Raw genomic sequence first — 23,470 nt, 5'->3', positions numbered from 1 at the left:
CTATGGTTATGAAGGAAGGTCTGAACGGGATAGTTCACACAAAAATAAATATTCTGTCATTTATCCACCCTCAAGTTTTTACAAACATGTTTGGCTTACTCTCTTCTGAGGAACTGAATGTTCTTCAAAATATCTACTTTTGTGTTCTGCAGAAGAAAGTGAGTCTAAAGGGTTTGTAAAGACATGAGGATGAGTAATCAATGACAGAATCAACCATCCCTTTTAGACCTATCTCCATAACCATAGCTGTTATAACAAAGTTCTAGGGGTCTTATTACACGTTATTTTTTTTTTATTTTTTGGGGGGTGAACTATCCCTTTGGTCCCATTTAAACATCTTTTTATATCTTTTTCCTATAAAATGTTTTGTAAATTGTATTATTGCAGCTAAATGAACATGACTCATCGAATAAAACCAATGTTTGTACCCTCTAAATTAAATCTGAATGCTCTGAATTCATAATACAGATGACTGACTGAACAATTCTGTTATAGGGTTAGTAGTATAGTTTGTATATTACATATACAGTTTGAAAAAGTTTAGATGAAATAGCTTGTTGTAATTATTTAAACAGTGTGAACACACACACGCACACACACACACATACACGCCTTGTATGAAATCACTTCAATGTTACTAATTAGCTTTTCATATAAACTGGCTTTAAGTTATTGATGAAACCCCATTCTAGCAAAGCTGCAACACATTGAACAGACGTCTAACACAGAGAGTGCCCAGAGTTTGTTGTACAAGTGCAAGTATCTCAAGTCAGACCTACAGATCAGGCATGTTCAAAAAAATATGTTCAGCTTGAACAGATTAAGACTCACATCTCTGCAGAAGTTCTCCTCTATCAGTTATAGAACATTCAGTCCAGCAATGCTAACACAGTGTATCATTGAGAAACCTTTCTGTCACGAAAGCCCTTAGATGTCCAATTCCAAGCCCCTGAGCAGTGGATGAGTGCTCAGTCTCATCCTTTCATCCTACTCTCTTTCATCTGTCCATGTGACAGACAGCAACATCGTGCCACAAAAGATGAGCGTACGTTTGGCTGTGTGTCAGCTTTGACTTGAGATGACGAGTTCTGGAACTGACTGTGACACGGTTCTGCCAAAGATAAAACTTACTAGCTAAGTATATTGACGAAACCAGAAACTGCTGTCAGTGAAGTTTTGATGAGGTTTTAGTCTGTTACTCACTAATCTTCAGTTTCAAAGAAATCTGGCCAGCATTTAATCATGTCAACAAGGTGTACAGCAATCAAGGTCAACAAATAACCAGTGAAAGTTTGGGGTTGTTAGGATTTTACATTTTAAATTATTATTATTATTATTATTATTTTAATTTGATCAAAATATAGCAACAATGATTTGATTTTGTAATATTTTTACAATTTAAGATAACTTTTTTTTCTATTTGAATATGTTTTAAAATGTATTCCTGTGATGCAAAGTCATTACTGCAGTCTTCAGTGTCACATGATCCTTCAGAAATCATTCTATTATGCTGATTTGCTGATTCACATTATTATCAATGTTAAAAACAACTGACTCTTACTGTTTAATACTTTTGTTTAAACCATGATGAATTTTTTTCCTAGAATATTTGATGAATAGAATATTCAGAACAGCATTTATTTGAAACAGAAATCATACAGTCTGTACGATCACTTTCAATCAATTTAATGAATCCTTTGTAAATAATTTTTTTTTTTTTTTTTTTGCTTTTTTTTAAGAATAAAATCTTACTGACCCCAAACTTTTGAATGGTATTGTAAGCATGTAGACGAGAATTACGACAACTAATAGACAGACATATGTTTTCATGTACTTCACAGCTTTTCTACAGTATGTGGGTAAAAGGGCAAAAGAGTTACAGTAACACTGACAGGTAAATGAGTGGCAGTAAATAAGCAGGTGAAGTGAGATGACAAGTCAACAATCTAATGTCAGATCTAAAAAAAAGGTAACAGACTGAAAGCTAAAGCATCTGACAGCTGATAAGAGCTGAATGAAGTCAGGGAAGTTGGTAAACAAAGAGATGTGTAATTAGAAAAACAGACAATGGACTTGTGAACACATAAACAATAATTTCCACAGTGAAACGTATCTTATACTGTTGAAATAAGAAAACAATTAAATGTGATACGTGAACATGATAAACAAGCACACAAGAGTGCTGTGCACACAAAGAGATGTGATACCTCTGTGGGCCAGCTTCTGAAGAACGTTCCTCAAACGCTGCACCGCTGCTGGAGACACGCCATAAGTGTAGGCAACTGAACCTGGATAACTCTGACATTGACCAAAAACCCCATCTGCAAAATAAACATACAGTCAACTTTTACAAACACACACTGTATGATCATTTTTTAAAAACATGTTTTTAAACACAATGTCATCAGCAAGGCAATAACAAAGTGCTTAACAAAAATCATACAATTAACAAAAAGCTATACAAGACATTGGCAATCATACAAGACATACAAGGCAATCATTCTGTCAGGATCACAATATACGATTTATTGAGGCAAATAATATTTTATATTATGTAAACAGCTCCCTGATCTTTAAATTAGCAAGAAACTATAATAATAGAAACTATAATACTATAATAACATGTTAGGCTTGAAGGAAAAGCACAACTGTTTGTGTCTACAGCCATCAGTTTATTTTGTGAAGCTGAAGTTTCTGCCTGGGGTCATAATAGCCACAGGGGTTTAGGGTATTTTCTTTTTTTCTTTCTTTCTGACACTTTCAAGATAAGCACACAGGCCATCAGGAAACACACATATATAGAGACACACACACATTATGTGGCCCCTTGATTATCTCCCCATCACCAGGGACCCAGTGCCACGCAGTTGTCCGTTGCTAGGCAACCCAAACCATGGCTCAGATTGGCTTCATAATTCAATGGCTATCTGGGCGAACAGGGAGGATGCAGGGTATAGCAGCGGTCCTCACAAGGAATACTAATGACCACAAGTGTTCCTTCACTGTGTAAGAGCAGTTTTCATCTGTTTTCTGTAAGTGCTGCTCATCTGCACCACGACGTGATGGAAACTCTCAGACTAATGTTGTACAATAAAGGCATAAACGGTCAATATAATTAGCCTTATTGTTTCATCATAAATAATTCAGTCACTGTAAGTTCCAAACTGGCTAACTTAAAATATTTAGGTAAACAAGCAACTCTTTGGCAGAATGATATTCTAATATGTGAACATGAGCATGTTTGGACACATTAGGGTAGAATAAGAGCAATAAAAAAGAATTCAATGAAATGCAAGCAAGCAATTAAGAGAATACGTATTTAATATGAGACAACAAAAGCTTTAATAGAAGCTTCAGAGTACACAGACTAAACATCCTACTCTACCTCCTTTTGACTCGAAACCTGCCATGTCCAAACTTTTTACATGCGCACCAGACACATGACATAACCACCAGCGAGCAGACCCTTTTCACTGCCTCCGTGTCGGTTTCCATAGCAACCTCCCTCACTGTCGACTGCCTTTTTTTCCAGTCGTCTCCGGGAATAATCACACTCTAATTACAGTCATCGCGCTCAAATATAGACTCGGCTGCGCTTTCTTCTATCCCACGATTCCTCGAGCTCTACACTGTACAACCATAAAACAGAGCCTCAGGGAAATAGAGTGAGTGGTAATATAAAATCTATCAGGCAGGCTGAATTATCAAACATGATACATTTGCTTCCCACTTGGTGGTAAATGATATGCCTCTAGAACTCTGCACTTTGTCACTCATTTGCAAAATGCTCTTTATACCAGCTACGATAAGCTTAATAACAGCTCTGAGAGCTCTGGTAGGTCCGACGTCAAGAAAATCCTGGACTGCTCTAGGTTCAGTATTGTGGCCATTATGTCCTCTGATAGATCAGAGATGAAGTGCAAATGGAGAATATAGACTGACATTTCACAACATTTGACCTATTTAGAGAAGGTCTGGATCTCTCAAACTGCCTCTGACACAGAGAAACCTTCTCAGTGTAAGCTGACAAATGGTTTCAAGCATGTGAAATTCTAACATTACACATATGCAAATCAACTATATTTGAATAAAAAAAAACAGCTTAGTATGTTACTGAAAATGACAGTATCAAATATTTCAAAGAAACAACTGATTATTTTAAATTAACAAAACCTAAACTTCTAATAGTAGTCAGTCACATTGTTAGACCTATGCCATAACCAAACAAATTAAAATACTAAAATAAATACCTCACAATTATTGGTCAACACTCTGTTACTGTTATTATACTGATCTAATATTATATGAAAAATGTCTATTTCTCTCACTCATAATCTTAAACTTTATAGAGCCAACACGTTAATGTGCTGTAATACTTATGATCTACCACAAGGAGGAGACTTAACAAGCAAAATGGGCCACTGATACACTCAACACACACAGAACAGTTCTGCTATTGGCAAATGACTGTGTTAAATATATCCATTGTCTATAGTAGTAGTAGATACTGCCTAAATCTGTTATTGCTCAAATTGTATATGTTTTTTGTTTGAGTTGTTTTATTATTTCATGTGTAGATATACAGTAGCTCCACTGAAGACTGCATCATTAAAAATCAATTATTTTAATTACATTTTAACCATAGTTCTACTAAAACACAATTCTTACTAAGACAAGAAGCCAGTAGGCATTGGCTTTATAACTGATGGATTTCAAATCAATACACACAGCCAAATAAAACGGAGTACTATTTTAAGCAAATGACACTACTGAACAGACTGAGAGCATTAGGAATGTAATAAGAAAGCAGACCACATTTCAAATCATTTCTGAAACTACTGAACTGAAACAAACATTAGGAAAAAATGCAAATGCACAGTAACTAGAAAATTCTCCTATGTGACACTTCTGCACAGTACAGTAAATCTACTCTGCCAGTGTATTTGACAAAGGCAGAAGGGAGAAAAATGAGACGTTAAACTTGTGTCTCATATCTAAGATGTTCCCTTTTTTGAGGAACTGGCATTACAAGCAAATTGTGGATGCCAGACTTGCTAAGTGGTTTTCTTTTCTCATCTCTTTTGTTTCCCCATGAGTAAACAGATTATGAAACACTTCTTCTAGGAAGAGACAGGACACTATTATAGCACAGTTGAGGTCCCTGGATCTGCTATACTCAGAAATCTTTTATGGAGTAAACTCTGAAACAACTGAAATGTCTCCTGTCCTCCTCTCAAGTTATGATTCCTAACCCATCACATTAAAAACCACATTTAACTGAGCTGCTGTCAGAGATGGCAAGGATCTTAAAAGAATTGCTCTAATATAGCCAAAGATTCACAAATATAACAATAACTCAAGAGTTCCTCCTCAATGGTCATGGGGTTGCGAACAGAGCTCTTGGGAATGAGGCAGTGAGGCACGTCTCACACTGACAATACTGAGGCAATTACGTTAATCGATGAAACAAGTGAAACACGATGTTGCAACCAAATCAATAGTAATTCTAATTTTCGCTCTTTTTCCTGAATTTTTTTCCCTGTCTGCTGGTCAGTCGAGACCTTGGTATAAAAGTCATGAGATGGGCAGATAAAGACAGAACAGGAGGCTTCAGTTATACAGTATGTGAGACAACAGCTACAATGAACAACAGAGAGCTTCAAATTTATTCAGATACCCAGTCAGCTGTTCAAAGATGTTAAAACCATTACTATAATGAGTCTCAGACAGACCCCACGGATGGCCGCAGAAAATCGATTTCACCATGCAGAGTGGACCGCAGAGTGATACTAATGAAGATGAAGAACAGCCAGTGCCACAGAAGAGGAGTCCATTTTTGCAGCATTAAGAACCACAAATTCAGTAGTTTATCTGGATATGTTGAGGCCTTTGTTCATTCAGACAATTAGTTCATTTGTAGTTCTCATTGAAAGTTAAGCCCATACAGCAGTGTAATGGTTACTAAGACATTACGCACCAATGCAATATTATTATGGTCAATTGATATTGATTTATATTTATTGTAGATAATATTTAGTAAATTAGAAATAAATAATTTGAAAATTAATCAGCACTCTAAATAAAGGTTCTTTATTGGTATCTATAGTTCTATGAAAAACCTTTAGCATTCATGTAACCTTTCCAATGCACAAAAGGTTCTTTATAGTGGGAGAAGGTTCTGCAGATAATTAAAATGTTCTTCACACACTAAGAAAAATAGGTTCTTTTTAGAACTGTTCACTGAAAAGCTCTTTGGAGAACCAAAAATGATTCTTCTGTGACAACACTGTGAACACTCATTTTGGAACCTTTAATTTTGAGAGTTAATATCAATTTTTTTTAACTGAAATTGGTATAAAAAATAAATAAAAAAATAAAAAAAACTGGTAAATTAAATATTAAACTTCAGATAGCAACTTCTTGGTTCTTCAATTCTGTTCAATTCCATTCTTCAATTCTATTCTATTCTTCAAATTTTTTCACAGTTCTTTTTTTGAATGACTACAAATACAGTAAATAGTGGATCCAAACATTTTTCACAATGTCTTCTTTTGTGTTCATACAGCTTTGGAACAAAAGGAGGGTGAGTAATTGATGACAGAATTTTCATTCTGGAAGTGAACTACTCTTTTACCTAAACAGAAAAACCGATAATTGAAAATATGCTAAAATATATTGGTGATATATCAGTTGACCGCTGAAATATCCGAATGATTGAAATAAAGATACAACAATAAATTAATGCTTGTCTCATGACAGATTCACTAGAGTTATACAATATGAAAGACAAAATTTGTGTTATTCAACCTAAGACTAAAGCAGCAATATATGGCATATTAGAGTAACTACCAGTTCCTTTTAACTATAGGACTCAAAGGTCCTTTGCCTTTTGCTGACTAGAAATACATCTCTGTTCTTCACACAGGCAGTATAATTTTACCATAATGATTCCAAAATTATTTCACCAGCATCACTGTGTAGAATACAATAGGTGGTTTTATTCTTCAAGCAGTTTTTCCTTTTCTGTTTCATTTGTTATCCCATTTCTGCATTCTTGCAACAAAACGTGTTGCAATAATAGATATGACACCTTATGAGGACTTTTGGTCACACATTAGAGTGAGAGCTTAGGTTACAATAAAGCAAGCCAATAACACCAAAATAACTATTTAATAAAAACAACAAGCCTGGCTTCTTGTTTTGAATCGAACAAATAACACAGAACCATGATTAAAACTTCAAACCATGAATTTAGCATGTTTTGCACCGAGAATAAAAAAAAACATTGTGAAGCTTCATTGTTAATTTTTCATACATCAACTCAAACTTAAAGCTATTCCAGGAAATAATTTTCCATATTATTACCACCACAGTCCTTATATACATATATATATATATAAGAGAATATATATATATATATATATATATATATACAGAGAGAGAGAAAGAGAGATGTATTTCTAGTCGGCAAAAGGCAAAGGAAATATTAGAAAAGGTTAGATTGTCTAAGCGGATAATGACTTGCATTCTGATACTGAATATACTGAGTGTCCTGTGTGTGCTTGTAGTTACTCTATTAGATGTTTTATATCTCTTTTTTGAAGAGGTCTAATTGGTCAAGGGACTAATTGGCAGCTTTCCTGCGAGTTTGTTTATTTTCTAAAAATCCTAGGCAGTGACAGATTTATATTGTTTGACTCTTAGTTATTTAATGGCATAGGTAAATAATGGCCTCCATGAATGTGCTTGAATGTCCCTTGAATTGTCCCGTTAGTTTTAGAATATTCCTGCATTCTTCCTTTGAAGAATTTCACTGGTCAACTTCTTCCTTTGAGAAAAGCTTTTTCATAACAGAGCAAGCCAGAAATATTGCAGTTGGCAGGCAGTTTGTAGCGAAATAAGTGTGATGACAATTTCCAGCACATACTGTGTAGCACGTCCTCAAACACATTGGTGGAAATGCAAATTATGTCGTACCACACTGTACTGTATGTCTGATTTTACTGTTGCCGTTTTAACATTAACATCTTAATATGATTCCCGTTGATACTAAAATGTTTTCAAATACTTTATTTTATGGATGATCTCAGTGTGTAATTATCATTCAGAGTAGAAGACAGATCACAGACGATCAATAGCTGGCATCTCAACAAGAACAAATAAATCAAAACTGAAATGCTCTTAGAAGAATGTATTTAGGCTCCTTTTTCGGCCTCTTTTTTTGGCATTATTGGGGATCTGAACTGACACGCCATAAATAACTGTTGTCATAAAATAGAAATATGACTAAATCTATTAGTAATGAATGTCATTTGTGTTATTGTCAGCATCTAGCAAAATACATGCATTTTTAATACATTATAGTACTTAAAAAAAATTAATAAAAAATGCATTCATAAATGGAGTGCCACACAACTCACATAAAGTAACATTCATATTCACATCAAAGACTAATGAGAAAAGAGTGATTTGCAGGCAAATGTATATTCATGAATTTCAAGAGCAGGTCATATGGGTTTTTGAAAAATCTCTCTTTTGCAGTTTATAACGTAGCTATCCTTAAATGAAAACAATCTGCAAAGTTGTTAATCAAAAAAGTGCATGATAAATAAAGATATTGTCTCTCAAAAGAGAGAGTCGGTTCTGAATTGCCGTAACGAGTCGTTATATTTTCGACTCTTCTGCCTGTTACCGGTGTACGTCACAGGGTAACACATTTGCATAATCCCCGCCTGCCCGCGAAATACGAACAGAGTCTGATCTGCCCACAAACACTATTGCTATTAGTGCGTTTACATCATGTTGAGAAGACACAGTGTTCAAGGATACCACAGAAATACAATTCGAGCCTTTTGTTGTGTGCTTGTCATTTTATCAAGAACTGCTTCTCTAATCTGGGCTTTTATCTTCCTTGGCTTCTAATCTTCTTAATTTGGACTGACAAGCTCTCTGAACCACGACCTGTAAGTAGTACGATTGATACGTTAGGTGTACATTTTCAATTGAGTGCTCAAAATATAATTTTTTTGTGCCAATATGTGATGTATACCTAGTGCAGCTTTAGGTTTCCAGGTAAAGCATGATATTACTGTCTTACTCAAGTAGTTCTAAAAATTCGCAGTGAACCTAAGAATATGTCGATTATTGTAGACTGACGTTGTTCTAATTACTTTGTTTAATAATAAAGAATGTAGTGTAGCACACAGACTTTATAATAATTGTGAAACTGCTGTTTATTGTGCTACACTGGCAGTTACAGGGTTAATGCGGGAGAGATGAGTAATTTCGGCTGGTGCTCCTGTGATACAACTGTTCTGCGTTCTGATTAAAAGTTAAGACCAAGCGTCTTTTGCCTGTCGTTCTTCAAACATTACAGTAGACATATTTTGGTTTACAATTTTGTATTGTTTAATCAGTTAGTCACGTTAGCAGTCGGCTAACGTATCCACCTAGTGTTCACAGTTTAGCAGCTAAACTTTAGCTGTGGGCACGATTCGCTTGCATAAGTGTTTTTGTATTTTATGTCATTATAAGAACGGATTGACTATATTATTGTTTTATGTAAAGGTGCTTTGTCAATGGTAGAGCTGGCTAACTGGCTCAAGGACTCATCTCTGTGCCAATCACAACAGGTTTGGCCAGCTGACCAATCAGAGCAGAGTAGGCTTGAGGAAGGGAGGGGCTTGCTCCGAACTTGCTTGAAACGAATCATTTCCTAATCATTGGCAAATGACTCAAATATTAAATGTATATTCTGAGAAAATTACAATGTTTTCTGACCTTAGATGCATTTAAACCTGATGTAGGGGACTCCAATACAATATTGGGACACTTTAAAATACCATATGACCTGCTCTTTAAGGTATGTTGCTCATGATGGCCAATCTGTACCTTTTGACAGACTACTAACAGTTGCTGGCTCATACATTTGAACATATTCTTTTTTGTGCACAAACTCTCTTTTAAAAGTACTATAGACCTGCAGCATATATCTAAAATAAAGCACTAACTGCTCTGACAGCAACACAGTTTTACCTGAATTAAACTGTTACTGAATTAATGCTTTCAGAGTGCTCTCCTTGATAATCACATATTTATCCAGTTGCAATTTATCAAAAGCACATCCTCAGAGTTACTTAGAAACTCCTGTCAACATATCCGTGGTAGTCAACACTGGTGTAATCTTCTATCTCAAATATAATTCAAGCATACAGTAGAAGAATACAATGTGACAATAAAATACACCCACTCACACTGTCTGGTCTTCTTAAACACTTCCTAGTCTCACAGAGCCAGACTTTTCACTACCGGTGTAAAGTCTGGTCCACTTCACAGCTTATTCTAGCCAAGAACCACCCACTAAAGATGAGAACAAACCATCTGACCATTATAACAGGCAAATAATCAGAGCTGGTTTCATTTTCACAAGACATTTAGGGGAAGGCAAATCTAAAACTGATTAATATCACAATAATAGACTGGCAAGCACAAGCTGTTGATGATGGCACAGCAGTCTCTGTGAATGTCTGTACAAACACTGACAAAGAAATTAGCAGAAAATGAATATAGCGCAAAAGCACCTGATTACTCAGAGAATAAAGGCTAACATACAATTGGACATAGATGTTTGCTAATAAATACCCACTAAATAAAACTTCTGCAACTCCAAAGTGATTTACCTTCAAAACAAATAAAGATAGTCTTAATAAAACCTGAGAGATTTCTGACCCGCCCCTCCATTCACCCACTTCACACTTCAAAGATTCATAAGAGAATATTGAAGCTATCCATATGAATCAAGTTGTTTAATCAAAATCTTCTGAAGAGACATGATCACATTATGTTATAAACAGATTTAATAAGTTATATATATATATATATATATATATATATATATATATATATATATATATATATATATATATATATATATATATATATATATATATATATATATATAACATAGAATATATACTGTATATAGAGCACATCAAATACAGTAAATGGAAACTCAACTATTACTGCTTGATCCAACTAAAGTCTTATGGGTTTGGAACAACATGAGGGTGACAATTTTCATTTTTTGGTGAGCTAAACCTTTAAGGGCTCACTGACAAACTACAGGGGGGAAAAAAGCACTGAATCAGTCCACATTTCAACGCTCTGGCTGTTCAACGCCCTGTCTAGATTATTAATTGAATTCCCAGACTGTTCCGCCTCATTCTGAATGATGACTGGTCTTAACAGTCCTCTAGAGCTCCATGTTTTCTCCACCAACTCATGTGTCTTTCTGTTTTTTCTTCTTCTTTCTATTCAGCTGCAGGCTGTTCTAACTCATGCCAAAATACTGGGTCCACCACTAGCTTCCTGTCTCCTGAATGCTCTGCATTGTCAACGGAGAAGCCTGTGAATGTCTGCAGGTGGCATGAGCAGGTGTTGTACTGGTACATATATTGTGTAGAAACTGAACAGGAACTGAGACAGGACAATTCCCTGCAGTGTCACAACATTACCTGACAGTAAGGTGGGTGATTCCCACAATAATCACGCCTCACAGGGTGCTGGAGGTAGTAGAGGGACTGACGGGGTCTCACATGAAGGTGAAAAGGTTTTTTGCTATCACACTAGAGTTAACATTGAAAAGAAAAAGAGTTAAAATTGCATCTCGATACCCTGTCTATAATCTCTCACATTATCAGATTATGGGCCTGTTTGTAGCCACTGATGGCCTTCATTTTGCTCCAGGTGATCTGAGGTGAGCCAACATCAGAAGGTATAAAGATAAAGCAGCATGATCAAGCACATTCAATCTAAAGATTTATTTTCTGTCTCTGTTAAAAAGAGTGGATAAGCAGCCCATCCATCAAAAATAAATCTTGTCACTCCAAATCATTCTCAAGAGAACAGATTGTGCAACAACATGAAGTAAAGGATGGAGACAGAAACTCAGGGGAGATAAAAGTCCCCTGACAGTCCTTGGGATAGTTCCTTCATAAGTCCTAAGGTTTGACAGCGCTCCCAAAGTACTTAGGTTTTCACTCTTCACTGCTTTGTTTAATTGAAGTGAATAGCTTGAAATGGTGCTTATCTTATCTGAGCTTTAAATGTATTCCACGTCAAGAGAAAATCGTCATACACATGGTTCCAAACACAGCTTTAAACAAATGAAAGAAATGCTTACATTTAACTTTTGATTAAAAAAGCCACTAAGTTTACAGGTATCATTAACTATTTTGGCCAATGCACTGTGCTGCTACATATAATATATCATACTAGCATTGTAAAAAAAAAACAATATTGACTTTTCCATGTTTCAGTACTGAAATATTTGAAACTGTTCCATATTATGGATACACAGATACCAGCTGCACTTTCTCACTCTCTTCTCTCTGACAACAGAGTTTGAGTGAATAAAACAATACTTTGATTATGGTACTGTTCAAATTTATGTATAGCGACAACACTAGTGTACATCAAACCATCAAATGTAGAGCTTTTAGCATCTGCAAATGCTGATAATAATTACAACACCTGAAATAAAATATTATATATAAATAAATAAATACTATAAGAACATAATAAAGAACAACCATAAATAAGTTCGGACAGTATTTTAAAAAAAGGGTGATTACAAATTAAAGCTTCTTATTTAGGCATAAAGTCAGAGATGTTGACAATAAACCAGTTACTTGATAATCATGACCAGACTATAACCAGAGACAAGTAAAGAACCATTTAAATGCTGACAGAAACCTTGATTGGTTCTTTTCACCTACAGCCTACAGCCTACAGAACTTGACAGGCCATTTTACTAGCCAAGTCTCCATTCAGTTCCTCACTTTCTCTCTTAAAGGCCACACAGTCATTGCTTTGCATTCTGGGAAATGTTAGATGGTAGTCCCACACCAGCCAGCTGTCCATCAATGATCAATCTGCAGTTACGGCCTGACCTCATTCCATAATAAGGACAAACCAGCCACCTCAACACTACAATACCATAACCACTCCTCATAAGAAGCTCTTTCTTGGTTTCCAAAGATACATTCACATCACACCAGCACAGGTAAGGCTGGAAACTTACTGGTTGCATTTCACAATATAATTAAAACATAATTTCAAAATTAATTTTGATTAAACTCCCCAAAACAAATAAAATAATATAAATAAATAAACTTTTATATTAACCTGACATTTCATTTCTCAGTAAAATTAAATGTTTAACATACACAAACCGTTTTGTTCCAATGAAAAACTAGCCTACATTTTTGCAGCAGTTATATGTTGTGCAGACTGATAAAAAACACATGTCCCCAGAAAATAAATCCAAACACAAGATCATTTATAGCCATAAAAAGTTAGACAGATGCACTCTGTAAAGCTCTCTGTGGGTAGTAGAGTGCCAGCTTGGAAGAGACTTTATTTGTGAGTTTTCTGCAGTTTTAATGAGAAGCATTTATTTTAAAGGGTGAAAGCGCAAAATGTATAATCTTTTAACAACTCACCATTGATGCAGACTTCATACGACACACATACCTCATCTTCAAACAGACAACCTGTGGGGAAAAAAATACAAAAATCAACACTGGTATGGAAAGCCACTAAAATGGGTGAGGGAATTCATAAAAGCGGTTTGTACAGCTCATCAAGTTTCTGCTGATCAATTTCTGGAATGCAACCCGAGGAAGCAGAAAATTAACCATGTAAGACAGACTTCTAATTAGTGGGATTTCTAATTTGAGTAGTAAACAGGATTTGAAATATCCTTATTTATAATAAATACACTTTGGTTTGACACTGGATGGCTATAATTTTAGACCATGCAACAGCTATATAGCAAGTGTGATATTGTTTTTCCAATATATAGCAATTCAGTAAACAAGTTACTATTGAGTAAATTACATTTTAGGATCAATATCATGAGTAGCCTATATTTTGCTTCACCTTCTGCGCCTCTGGGCAACACACAGTCATGGCAGTACTAAATGAATCAGTAGGCCTATGCTCAACGAATCAGTTGAGTAAACGACTCAGTGGCTCACTTATTTAATTCCTAAATGATTCACTGTTGTTAAATGAATCAGTAAATTATTAAATTAGTGAATAAATCATTGAGTGAATTAATCATTGACTCAGCTGACAGTTACTTGTCGCCACCTACTGTCGTAACGATGCAACGTGCAGAAAAATCCCACCACCTAAATCCCAGATTGAAAATTCCCTGTGCTGTTGAACTGTACATCAACACTATATACATTTCTTGCTGTTGAATTTGATCATGTAAATTATCACTCCAATCTTCATAATAATGACGTGTCATTTATTTTCATATTCAGATAAAAAATATATAATGATTAGTAGGTAAAGGGGAGGAACAGGAAGGCACAGAGCATTAAAGAAAAAGTGTCAGTGGAGTGTGATATATAAAATAATAACAGATGGATAAATGACAAAAGAGGAAGAGAGGTGTGATGCCGCAGCATGTGATCTACTGAATTCATGTGATTTGCAAGCCTTTCATGGTTCAGTGTAATTCCACTGACCTAGTCACTCATCACTGAGTGCCATCTTCCTCTGAATCATTTCTGGAGTTCATAGGAATGAAACAGACAGGTCTCCCTGCTGACCACCGATATGGTGGATACATAAAGAAAATGACAAAAGTTCATGTAATTAATGTGGACATCAGCTCTAGAGAGATGAGGCAGGATTAGCTGCGAACACACAGACTGCTGAGGCTGAACCGACCAGAACACAAACTGTGACACAAAACAGTTTGCTGTCTCCATGGAGACAGGACTGAAAGGGAGCTCTTAGGTGACAAGAGGAAAGATTATAGAGCTTTGTACATGTGCCAACGTATGTGTGTGTGTGTGTGTGTGTGTGTGTGTGTGTGTGTGTGTGTGTGTGTGTGTGTGTGTGTGTGTGTGTGTGTGTGTGTGTGCGCGCGTGCATGGCCAAGGGACTCTTAGCAGCTGTCCTTTGATAAAGCACAAGGGAAAGACAAATGTCCCTGAAAGGAAGAGAAAGAGAGCAAGAATCAGAGCTAGCATTTTGCCTTTCCCTTTTTCATTACCACATACATTTATTACATCGTTCACAGTAGAGAAATGTTTCATTTTTCTCTCGTTTCTCAAGCCTCTGAAATCACTTTATAACTCACACATTTGCTCTATTATCTGTCTTTCTCTGTCCCTGTCTGTATGCCCTCACAGCTGTCATTACTGGATAAGTCCTAATCCATAAAGGAGCCAAAAGGAATCAACAAACTAGAGCAAAATAAAGTCTGCAAAACACCTCATATCTACTCAGAAAATCTGGCTAAAAGATATGCCATGAAGTGCCGATATTAGCATGCTGAATCAGAAAGCTGGCTGTAATAAATGGCCTCTCAATGGTGGAGGGAGAGTCAAGTGAAGATTCTGTCTCTATTAAACATGAAGACAGTCCCACACTAAACTCTGCTCTACACACTGTTTAAAGCTCTGTAATTACTCCTGGGCACTCAAGTCTAATCAAACCACTCAGCCTCTTTATTAGAACTTGTCAAAATTCTCATCAGCATTCCATATTAATTACCCCCGATCCTCACTCTGACGTCTGTCTGGATAAACGCGTTCTGCCTGCTACTATAGCTCCTACATCAGATCGACAAACCAATTTTTTATCTCCAAAGATTGTCTGTGCACCCTGGCCGGCTTGTGCTTGTTGGCTCCTGAGGTTGATTAAAAGAAAACATAATTAAAGTGTAATATCTTAAGTCTATTTTTTTAGGGAAGACAAGAAGCTCCCATGGCACAGCGCACTACAGAGGGACACTTCAGCGATAGATTACCATGGTTCAATCTAAATAATACACTTGTTTTGAGATTGTTAGTCATTGTCAGTGACAATATTGTATAATAAGACAATATGTAAGGGATAATGGTTTTGTGGACATTATTAAAATACTAACCCGACATAAAGATTACGTTATTATAATTAAAGCTTCTGCTAAGGAAAAAAAAATTGTCCAGACCCTTACAAATCAATTGGCCTTGCACAATATTTACAAGGTGATTAACAAACTTTGATTTGAAGCAAAAAAGTTTATATGCAAGTGAGCGTAGCGCACAGTTTGTTTGTCCCTAAAAGATTACAAGTTATCATTAAAAAGGAGACTTACAACAGCGTGATTTCAGAAATAACTCTTGCACTCAATTTACAGCATACACAACTGAGATGCCAGTTGTACCAGTACAGTGTCACACAGAGGGATAGAAAAAAATTAAACAAACATTTAATTCTATAGTTTTCTTAACACGCAACAGTCTAGTACAGATTACATTTTGTGCTTGTGTCTGATGAAAATTTCCTTCTTACTCCGAGCTCATCTGACTCTTCACCCCTCCCACAGCAAGACACTTTGACTGAAGCCTACAGGCTGACATCTTTATGAAGAATCCATTTTAACCCTCCCACCACTCACACAGTGCCTCATTTGCCCAGAGGTTCAGTCTGTGAGGATGAACAACAACAGCAGTGTGTGTGAAGCCCCATTCTATGGTGATTAAAGCAAACCTGCAGAACTGCATACTGAGCGATTATGGCATGAATTAGAGTTTTATTCAGCCAGGGAGATATATAAACACTTAAATTCCTGCCTTTTGTGGATATCCAACACCTTTTATGCTAAATAACAGTTTATATGTATGAAACAGATGCTAAAAACACTTGCACTCCATACTAATTCTACTGTCTTAAAGGGGCCATATGATGATTTTATAAAGATCATTATTTTGGGTATTTGGTGTAACAGAATATGTTGACATGCTTTAATGTTCAAAAAACACATTATTTTTCAAATACTGTACATTATTGTAGGTCCTCTATGCCCCACCTCTTTCAAACATGTTGTTTTCTACAAAGTCCCTCCTTCTGACATGCGCAGTCTGCTCTGATTGGCCAACTGACCCAGTGCATTGTGATTGGTCGATCACCTCAAGCACTCGTCGAAAATGTAACGCCCCTTTCCATAATCGCAAGTTTCATCTTTTTTTTAAATAAATGTAAAGACATTAAATAATGTCCTTAGTTTTACCATCAGTTCAAGCCCAAATGGGTAACAGAGTGGTGTGACAGACACAGTGATGAAGCTCATATGTGTTTGCAGTACACAAGCCACAGACGGCTAGGACAGCTGACTCCACTGTGATGTGACCGTCTCTCTCACACACGCATGTGTACGTGCACACACACACACCACCACACATGGCGCGCCAAACTCCACATTTGAACAGTCAATAGCAAATACTTAAACTAATACCAAAACATACTTACAGTAGCTGATTCAGAAGAGACAGATTGTCGGAGCAAAGTCAGAATTACCTCATCTCTTAGGTTCACAAAACGGTCGTCCATAAAATGCATTGCTGTTCTGTTGTAAGTAATCTTAAAGCTTCCTAAATGCATCTACTTTCAGAAGGCCAAATTAACTGCTTTTGTTTCACCTAGAAACACAAAGCATTTTCCTGACATGGCTGCTTCAGCACTAACTGTGGTTGCTGAAACCACGCCGTCTTTCTATGCGCTAACATTTGGTCAGCATTACGCAAATATTTCCACATAGTGACATAGCTATGTGGGGGCGTGTTTAAACGAGCCGCTTTAGGGGGGCGTGGCAGAGTCTTGACTTTGATAAAAAATATCTCTTTGGATTTGAGACTTTAGTCTTTGCAACTTTACAGATCTTCTTTATGCACCAAGAGCTTGTAACACTCCAAAGAGGAAGGAAAAACTGAAATCGCATCATTTGACCCCTTTAACTACATGTGGTGTGAAAATGGATTTTGGTGAGGTTAAAAATAACCAGTTCCAAGTGACCTGGATTCTGAATTTTTAATTCACTATGATCCATGGAGGGTAGGGGACTCTATTCACTTATGTAACTTGTTTAATCATTTTTGGCCAGGAATTATTGTAGACAATTTTAATAAGGATGTAAATTGAACTAACAGGTACTATATATAATTACACAGTTTGTTGTTCTCAGGATATTTACATTATCACTATAAGTGTAATTATAACATTCAACAACTAACAGCCTTAATTAGTTATCAAAAAGCTATATTGTAAATGTAGAACATTGTATACGCTGCTATATTTATGAAAGCGTTATTGACATTTTATTGTAAATAAAATAAAAATTATTGTATTACTTACAGTACGAAGTACCAACAAATACTTCCAGAGATTATTCATGCCCACATATATGTTAAGAAGTCTAGGATGGTGACTACACATAAAAAGTTTATGGATCCTTTGGAAGTACATGGATTTATTTTTGGAACAAAAGCATTTCACAGTAACTCTTTGTGTTTTAATTTGTTAAGACTTTTATTCCATACTATGCCTTGGATTAGAGTCAGTAGCTAAGGAGATACTGATGTTGATAACCAATATAATTAATAAACTCGTTTTCAGAAATGTTATATTGCAATAAATGTGCTAAAAATTATCTTATAGTTCAGGAAAGCGTCTAGATGTTTTATTCCATCAACAAGCACAGAAAAAGACCTGCCATCCTTCAGGATCACTTCATCCCGAGGATGCATTTCAAATTCGGCCAATGAATTTACCTGACCTCTAGCACCCCCTTCTTTACTATTCCGCATGCTGCAGAAAGAATCATTGCAGTGTTTTTAATAGGCCTCCAGTGCTTTCTTATGGCTGTAAGAAATGTGTTTTCATTGATTTTATTCCATTGAAATGGTCTTGGGTATTGTTTATCTTAACTGAAATTAGTTTTGTAGCAACTCTATGACTCCTTTTCTTAAATATTAGTAGAGGGAGATATGAGGGAAAATTTTTTTTTGAAAAAAGCACACGGAGGTCAGTTTCTTTCTGAAAAAAAAAATCAATTGGGCGTAAGCTATGAGAGGCCATGCTGACTGTATTGTGAATAAGTCACGGGTGAAGGGCATTGTTAGGTACGATGTGAAGCTCAATACGATGCAAGTTTATGTATTGATATGTTACTTATTTTTCAGTAAATTCATTAAATGCTATCCTTCTGCTAAAAAAAATAGTTCCTGACAGTGACAGTTAATGGCAAGAGAAAGTTCCTAGGGGTAATCTTATGGAGCTCAAATAAAAACAGAGAACAAGAACTATTCTAATCCGCTGTGTCAATTATTTATTTATTTAAAAAAAAAAAAACATGTATGATATTTCCTCACACATATACATCTTGCTTATTTCTCAACATGAGAGAAATAATGCAGAGATGTTTTCTGTCTTTTACTGTGGGTTTCGCAGCACAGCGTGAGTTTGCAAGTGTACAGTGTAAATTGATGGACATACTGTACAGTACCATATCTAAAAACTGAAAACTAATAAATACAGTAATATTCCCTCCACACTTTGGAAACCATGGCTTCCACACAGACACACACCACATTATTGTATCTCCCATCTCTTAAAACTTTCTTTGACAGCGGGAAGGGCGTGGCCTCAAAATTAAGGGTAAATGACGCAAAATAATGCCATCAGGGGTCACACATAACTCATTACATAAAAATAAACAGTTAATTTTGCTGATAATACTTGGCTATATTGATTGTTTTGCAATTGATTGTTAAGGGTATTGTGCAGTGATACACAACCATCACAGTGGTCATAGCAATTCTTTATCGTGAATAAAACACAGCTGTTGACCAATCAGAATCAAGAAATGGAGCTAACTGTTTCAGAAAATACTAATAATATGATTATATTACTACTGATTACATTACTACTCTAAATGTGAAGTGACGTGTGACCACGTATGGTGACCCATACTCGGAATTTGTGCTCTACATTTAACCCATCCAAGTTTACACACACAGTAGTGAACACCTACACACCATGAACACACACCCACAGCAGTGGGCAGCAATATTGCTGGGGCGCCCGGGGAGCAGTTGGGGGTTTGGTACCTTGCTCAAGGGTCTCACCTTAGTCATGGTATTGAGGGTGGAAGAGAGCTCTGGTTATTCACTCCCCCTACCAACAACTCCTGCCGGACCTGATACTCGAACCTGCAACCTTTGAGTAACAAGTCCGACTCTCTATACATTAGGCCACGACTACAAATATGCACCCTATAGGGGTATATAAGGTACAAATATGTCCCTGTAAGGGTGCTACCCAATTGCTGTTGTACCACCAATTTTTGGTCTTTTTTTTTTCAGTTTATAAAGATCTTTATTTCACTGGAGGAATTACATGTTACAGTTTAGGTGTGTAGCAACCATATGAGACATTTGATTAAGACTCTTCCAATTACCATCCATTGTGACATATGCCAAGGACATGACTCTCTCTTCCTTCAACTTTTTTGTTGGCTTGTTTACAGATTCACACTGTCACTTGGTGTACCTTGCTAAATGGGCTTTTGGGAGGTAAAGCAAAGAGGCAAATCAAGATAAGACAGGAAAAGCGAGAGGAAGGGGTAGTAGAGAGAGAAGGCGGAAATGAGAGTGGAATGGAAAAGAAGCAGTGTTGTTTTCAGCTGCATACTCTGCACACAGACAGGGTACATGACCCGAGAGTAAATTAATAGCACATCTTGAACAGGAGAGTTTTGTGCTCACTGAGTCTCATTAAAAATGTTACTGCTCACATACACGTAAATAATCTTCACACACCCACATACATTATGTTCAATCTGGCCCTCTCTATCAGTGTAAAGAGAGGACAGAATCTAATATCATAATCTAAGTTTATTAACACTAAACTATAAAAAAAAAAAAAAATCAGTGACATTTACAGTAAAATACCGGCAGCTGTGGTTACCAGAACTATTCCATAAAAAAATATATATATATATATATTTTAGGTTTAACAGATTTCACGTAAATTTACAGTTAAAACCGTATTTCATTAACTGATATAATATTAATATACCAACCTATTGAAGTACTAACATCTGTTTTGTGACTCTGTAATACACTGAAAACCATCAAAAACAGGTGGTGAACGTCACAATGAATCAAAGTTCATCACAAGCAGCTTTTCTACAAGCTGAGGATATAAATATTAATATATAAGCCACACAATGTCATTCACACCAATACTAAAAACCATTATATTAACACACATGGTATTAAAATAATGCAATAAACATTAATTTAACAACATTCGATGTAAGATAAAAACATAATGTACACAAATGATAAGAAAAAAACTAAGAAGAAACAGTTATTTCAACGAAAAAAAAAAATCAAATGTAAAGTGTCATGCAGGGAATTCTGGGTATGTCAGTTAAAGTTTTTTCACTGTAAACAATACAATGAATTGTTGACAATGAAATGTAATTGTAATTACATTAAATTTAAGGTTAGATCTATTACAGTTATTTACCGTATATAGTATCTCACCATTAACCAATTAACAGGTTTTCACTGTAGCATTTTTAATGTCTTTTACTGTTAAAATCACAATCATTTTTTTTACAGTGTATGGTTTACCCAATGAAACTGCTGTTGTCAATATTGCCAGAAGCCTAGAAAAATGTTACTTATCCAACAATCTTGACTTGAAAGAATTAATGGTGATAGTGGACAATAATAAAGTACTCAACATCATTGGGGGTTTCTCAGAAACATGAAGGTGCCATAAATATCCTACTCCATATCCTATAGATGAATATTATGCTTCAAAGCCTTTATGGTTTATTATGGGTTACTGAAGGAACCGGTGACAGGAGTTCTTGCAGAGACTTATGGATTCCATTTTCTTCCTCAGAGAACTGCTCAGTTTTGTTTCTTGTTTTGTTTTTTAAGATGTTCACAGCATGTGTAGGGTGTGCGTGTCAGAGCAGTGTGCGGGAGAAAGCACTGCCACCCTGAACCATGGATCCATCACTGATGACAACTGCAGCAGAATATTAAAAACACAAACTCTAGCTGTGACAAATTATAACACACACTACCAGAATGAAAAATCCTGAGTGACAATTCTTATACATATTTGCAAATCATGCATATTTATTTGTCAAAAAGCAATCAGAAAACAACGGAGCCCTCAATCCTCAAAGAGGTGTATTACTTAAGAAAGAATTATACAAAACTGCAAAGAACAATAGTACTAATAAATCAGTATTTCTACTTTTTTGATACTAAAGAACACACAAAAGCAAACAGTTTTGTACTTTTGCACTTAGAAGCTTAAAAGAAATAGTTGTCTTTAAATCTTTAGAGATACCCTGATTATCTTTAAATAAGGGTAGAGTATCTTTAAATCTTTAAGTAGATTATTTAGGCATTTCTTCCACCACCAGTCAAAACAAGGTTCTTTAAACATTTGCTTTGCTTTTTTCTTAGTCATGTATTTCTCAAGGAGTCGTATAAAACATTTTGTCACCTTGGAATTTTAAGATTATATCTGACATTTTTGTCAAAATTGAGTTATTCTGTGACAACCTATTTACATAATGTGATTTTTTGGGACTTTTTATTTAGAAAACAAAAAGATTCTATCTACAAAGTACATGGAATGCAAAAACTTTAAGGTTGATATTTGCAAACCACTCAGAATACAGATAAAAATTCCAAGGTGGCAAATTCATTGCAACCCAAGAGGAAACAAAGCTATCTGAAAAGAACAAAACTATATAAAAACAAAAACCTTTTTTTCCTTTGTAAATGAAACAAATTAACATAATAAGCATCATTCTGTACAGGAGTTAAAATCGATTAAATTGCTGTTAGTGGGAATTTAAGCAGAGCATCACCTTTTTTCTGGGTCCAGCTGAAAGCAATTACATACTAGGGAGCTCCAGAAATCAACCTATCATTATGAATTAAAGATGTGAGAGACTTGGTGGGACTATGGGAGTCAGGAAAAGACAGTGTGACCTTTCCCTCTGTCCTGCTGAATGATTTAGATGTATACACAAGAGAGAGAGAGGAAAGAAAATGAAAGATAGAAGACAACGGACAACATATTTTTGAGAAAAGAGAGCTATTTCTTTTAGGGGGACAAAATGCCTGTGGACACACACACTGACATGGCATACCATAGAGAAAACTAACATTCTAATTAGCAAAGTCAATCCACATGCTCAGACATGAGTGACGATGATTAAGGACATGTGAGACCACTTACTCTGCCCAAATACCAGCTGTCAGATAGAGGTGAGAGAGTGTCAGGACCGCTTTGTTGTGTGTGTGCGTGTGTGTGTGTGTGTGTGTGTGTGTGTGTGTGTGTGTGTGTGTGTGTGTGTGTGTGTGTGTGTGTGTGTGTGTGTGAGAGAGAGAGAGAGAGAAGTAGGAAAGGATTTTATTAACTGCAATATCTTGCCAGTTGGTCTGTTTGAAGGAATATGCTGGGTTCAATAAAAGGTAAGCTCAATCGATTGTTTCGTTTTGGTAATCAACATTATGCCACTAATGCTGTTGACTGAATTTGAACCCAAAATATTGCTCAAGATTCTCTTGATGTAACAATGTAT

At 35.9% G+C, this 23,470-nt stretch overlaps 1 protein-coding gene across 2 annotated transcripts in view; it reads right to left on the bottom strand.

The window, feature by feature from the left end:
* The window catches only part of LOC109064506 (receptor-type tyrosine-protein phosphatase N2-like), a 184,171-nt gene that overhangs the window by 150,975 nt on the left and 9,726 nt on the right, over positions 1-23,470 (bottom strand). The window contains exons 2-3 of one of the 2 annotated variants that reach the window (XM_042760506.1): positions 13,503-13,553; positions 2,208-2,321 (exon numbers count right to left, since the gene is read on the bottom strand). In XM_042760506.1, the coding sequence (XP_042616440.1) occupies positions 2,208-2,321; positions 13,503-13,553 (165 nt within the window). The remainder of the gene's footprint in view (positions 1-2,207; positions 2,322-13,502; positions 13,554-23,470) is intronic. The other variant, XM_042760507.1, reaches the window with a different exon arrangement.

This window comes from Cyprinus carpio, chromosome A7 (genome assembly GCF_018340385.1).
Source record: "Cyprinus carpio isolate SPL01 chromosome A7, ASM1834038v1, whole genome shotgun sequence".
Classification (NCBI taxonomy): Eukaryota; Metazoa; Chordata; class Actinopteri; order Cypriniformes; family Cyprinidae; genus Cyprinus; species Cyprinus carpio.
Note: the sequence above shows the minus strand (reverse complement) of the source record. Positions and strands in the feature narration are given on the sequence as shown.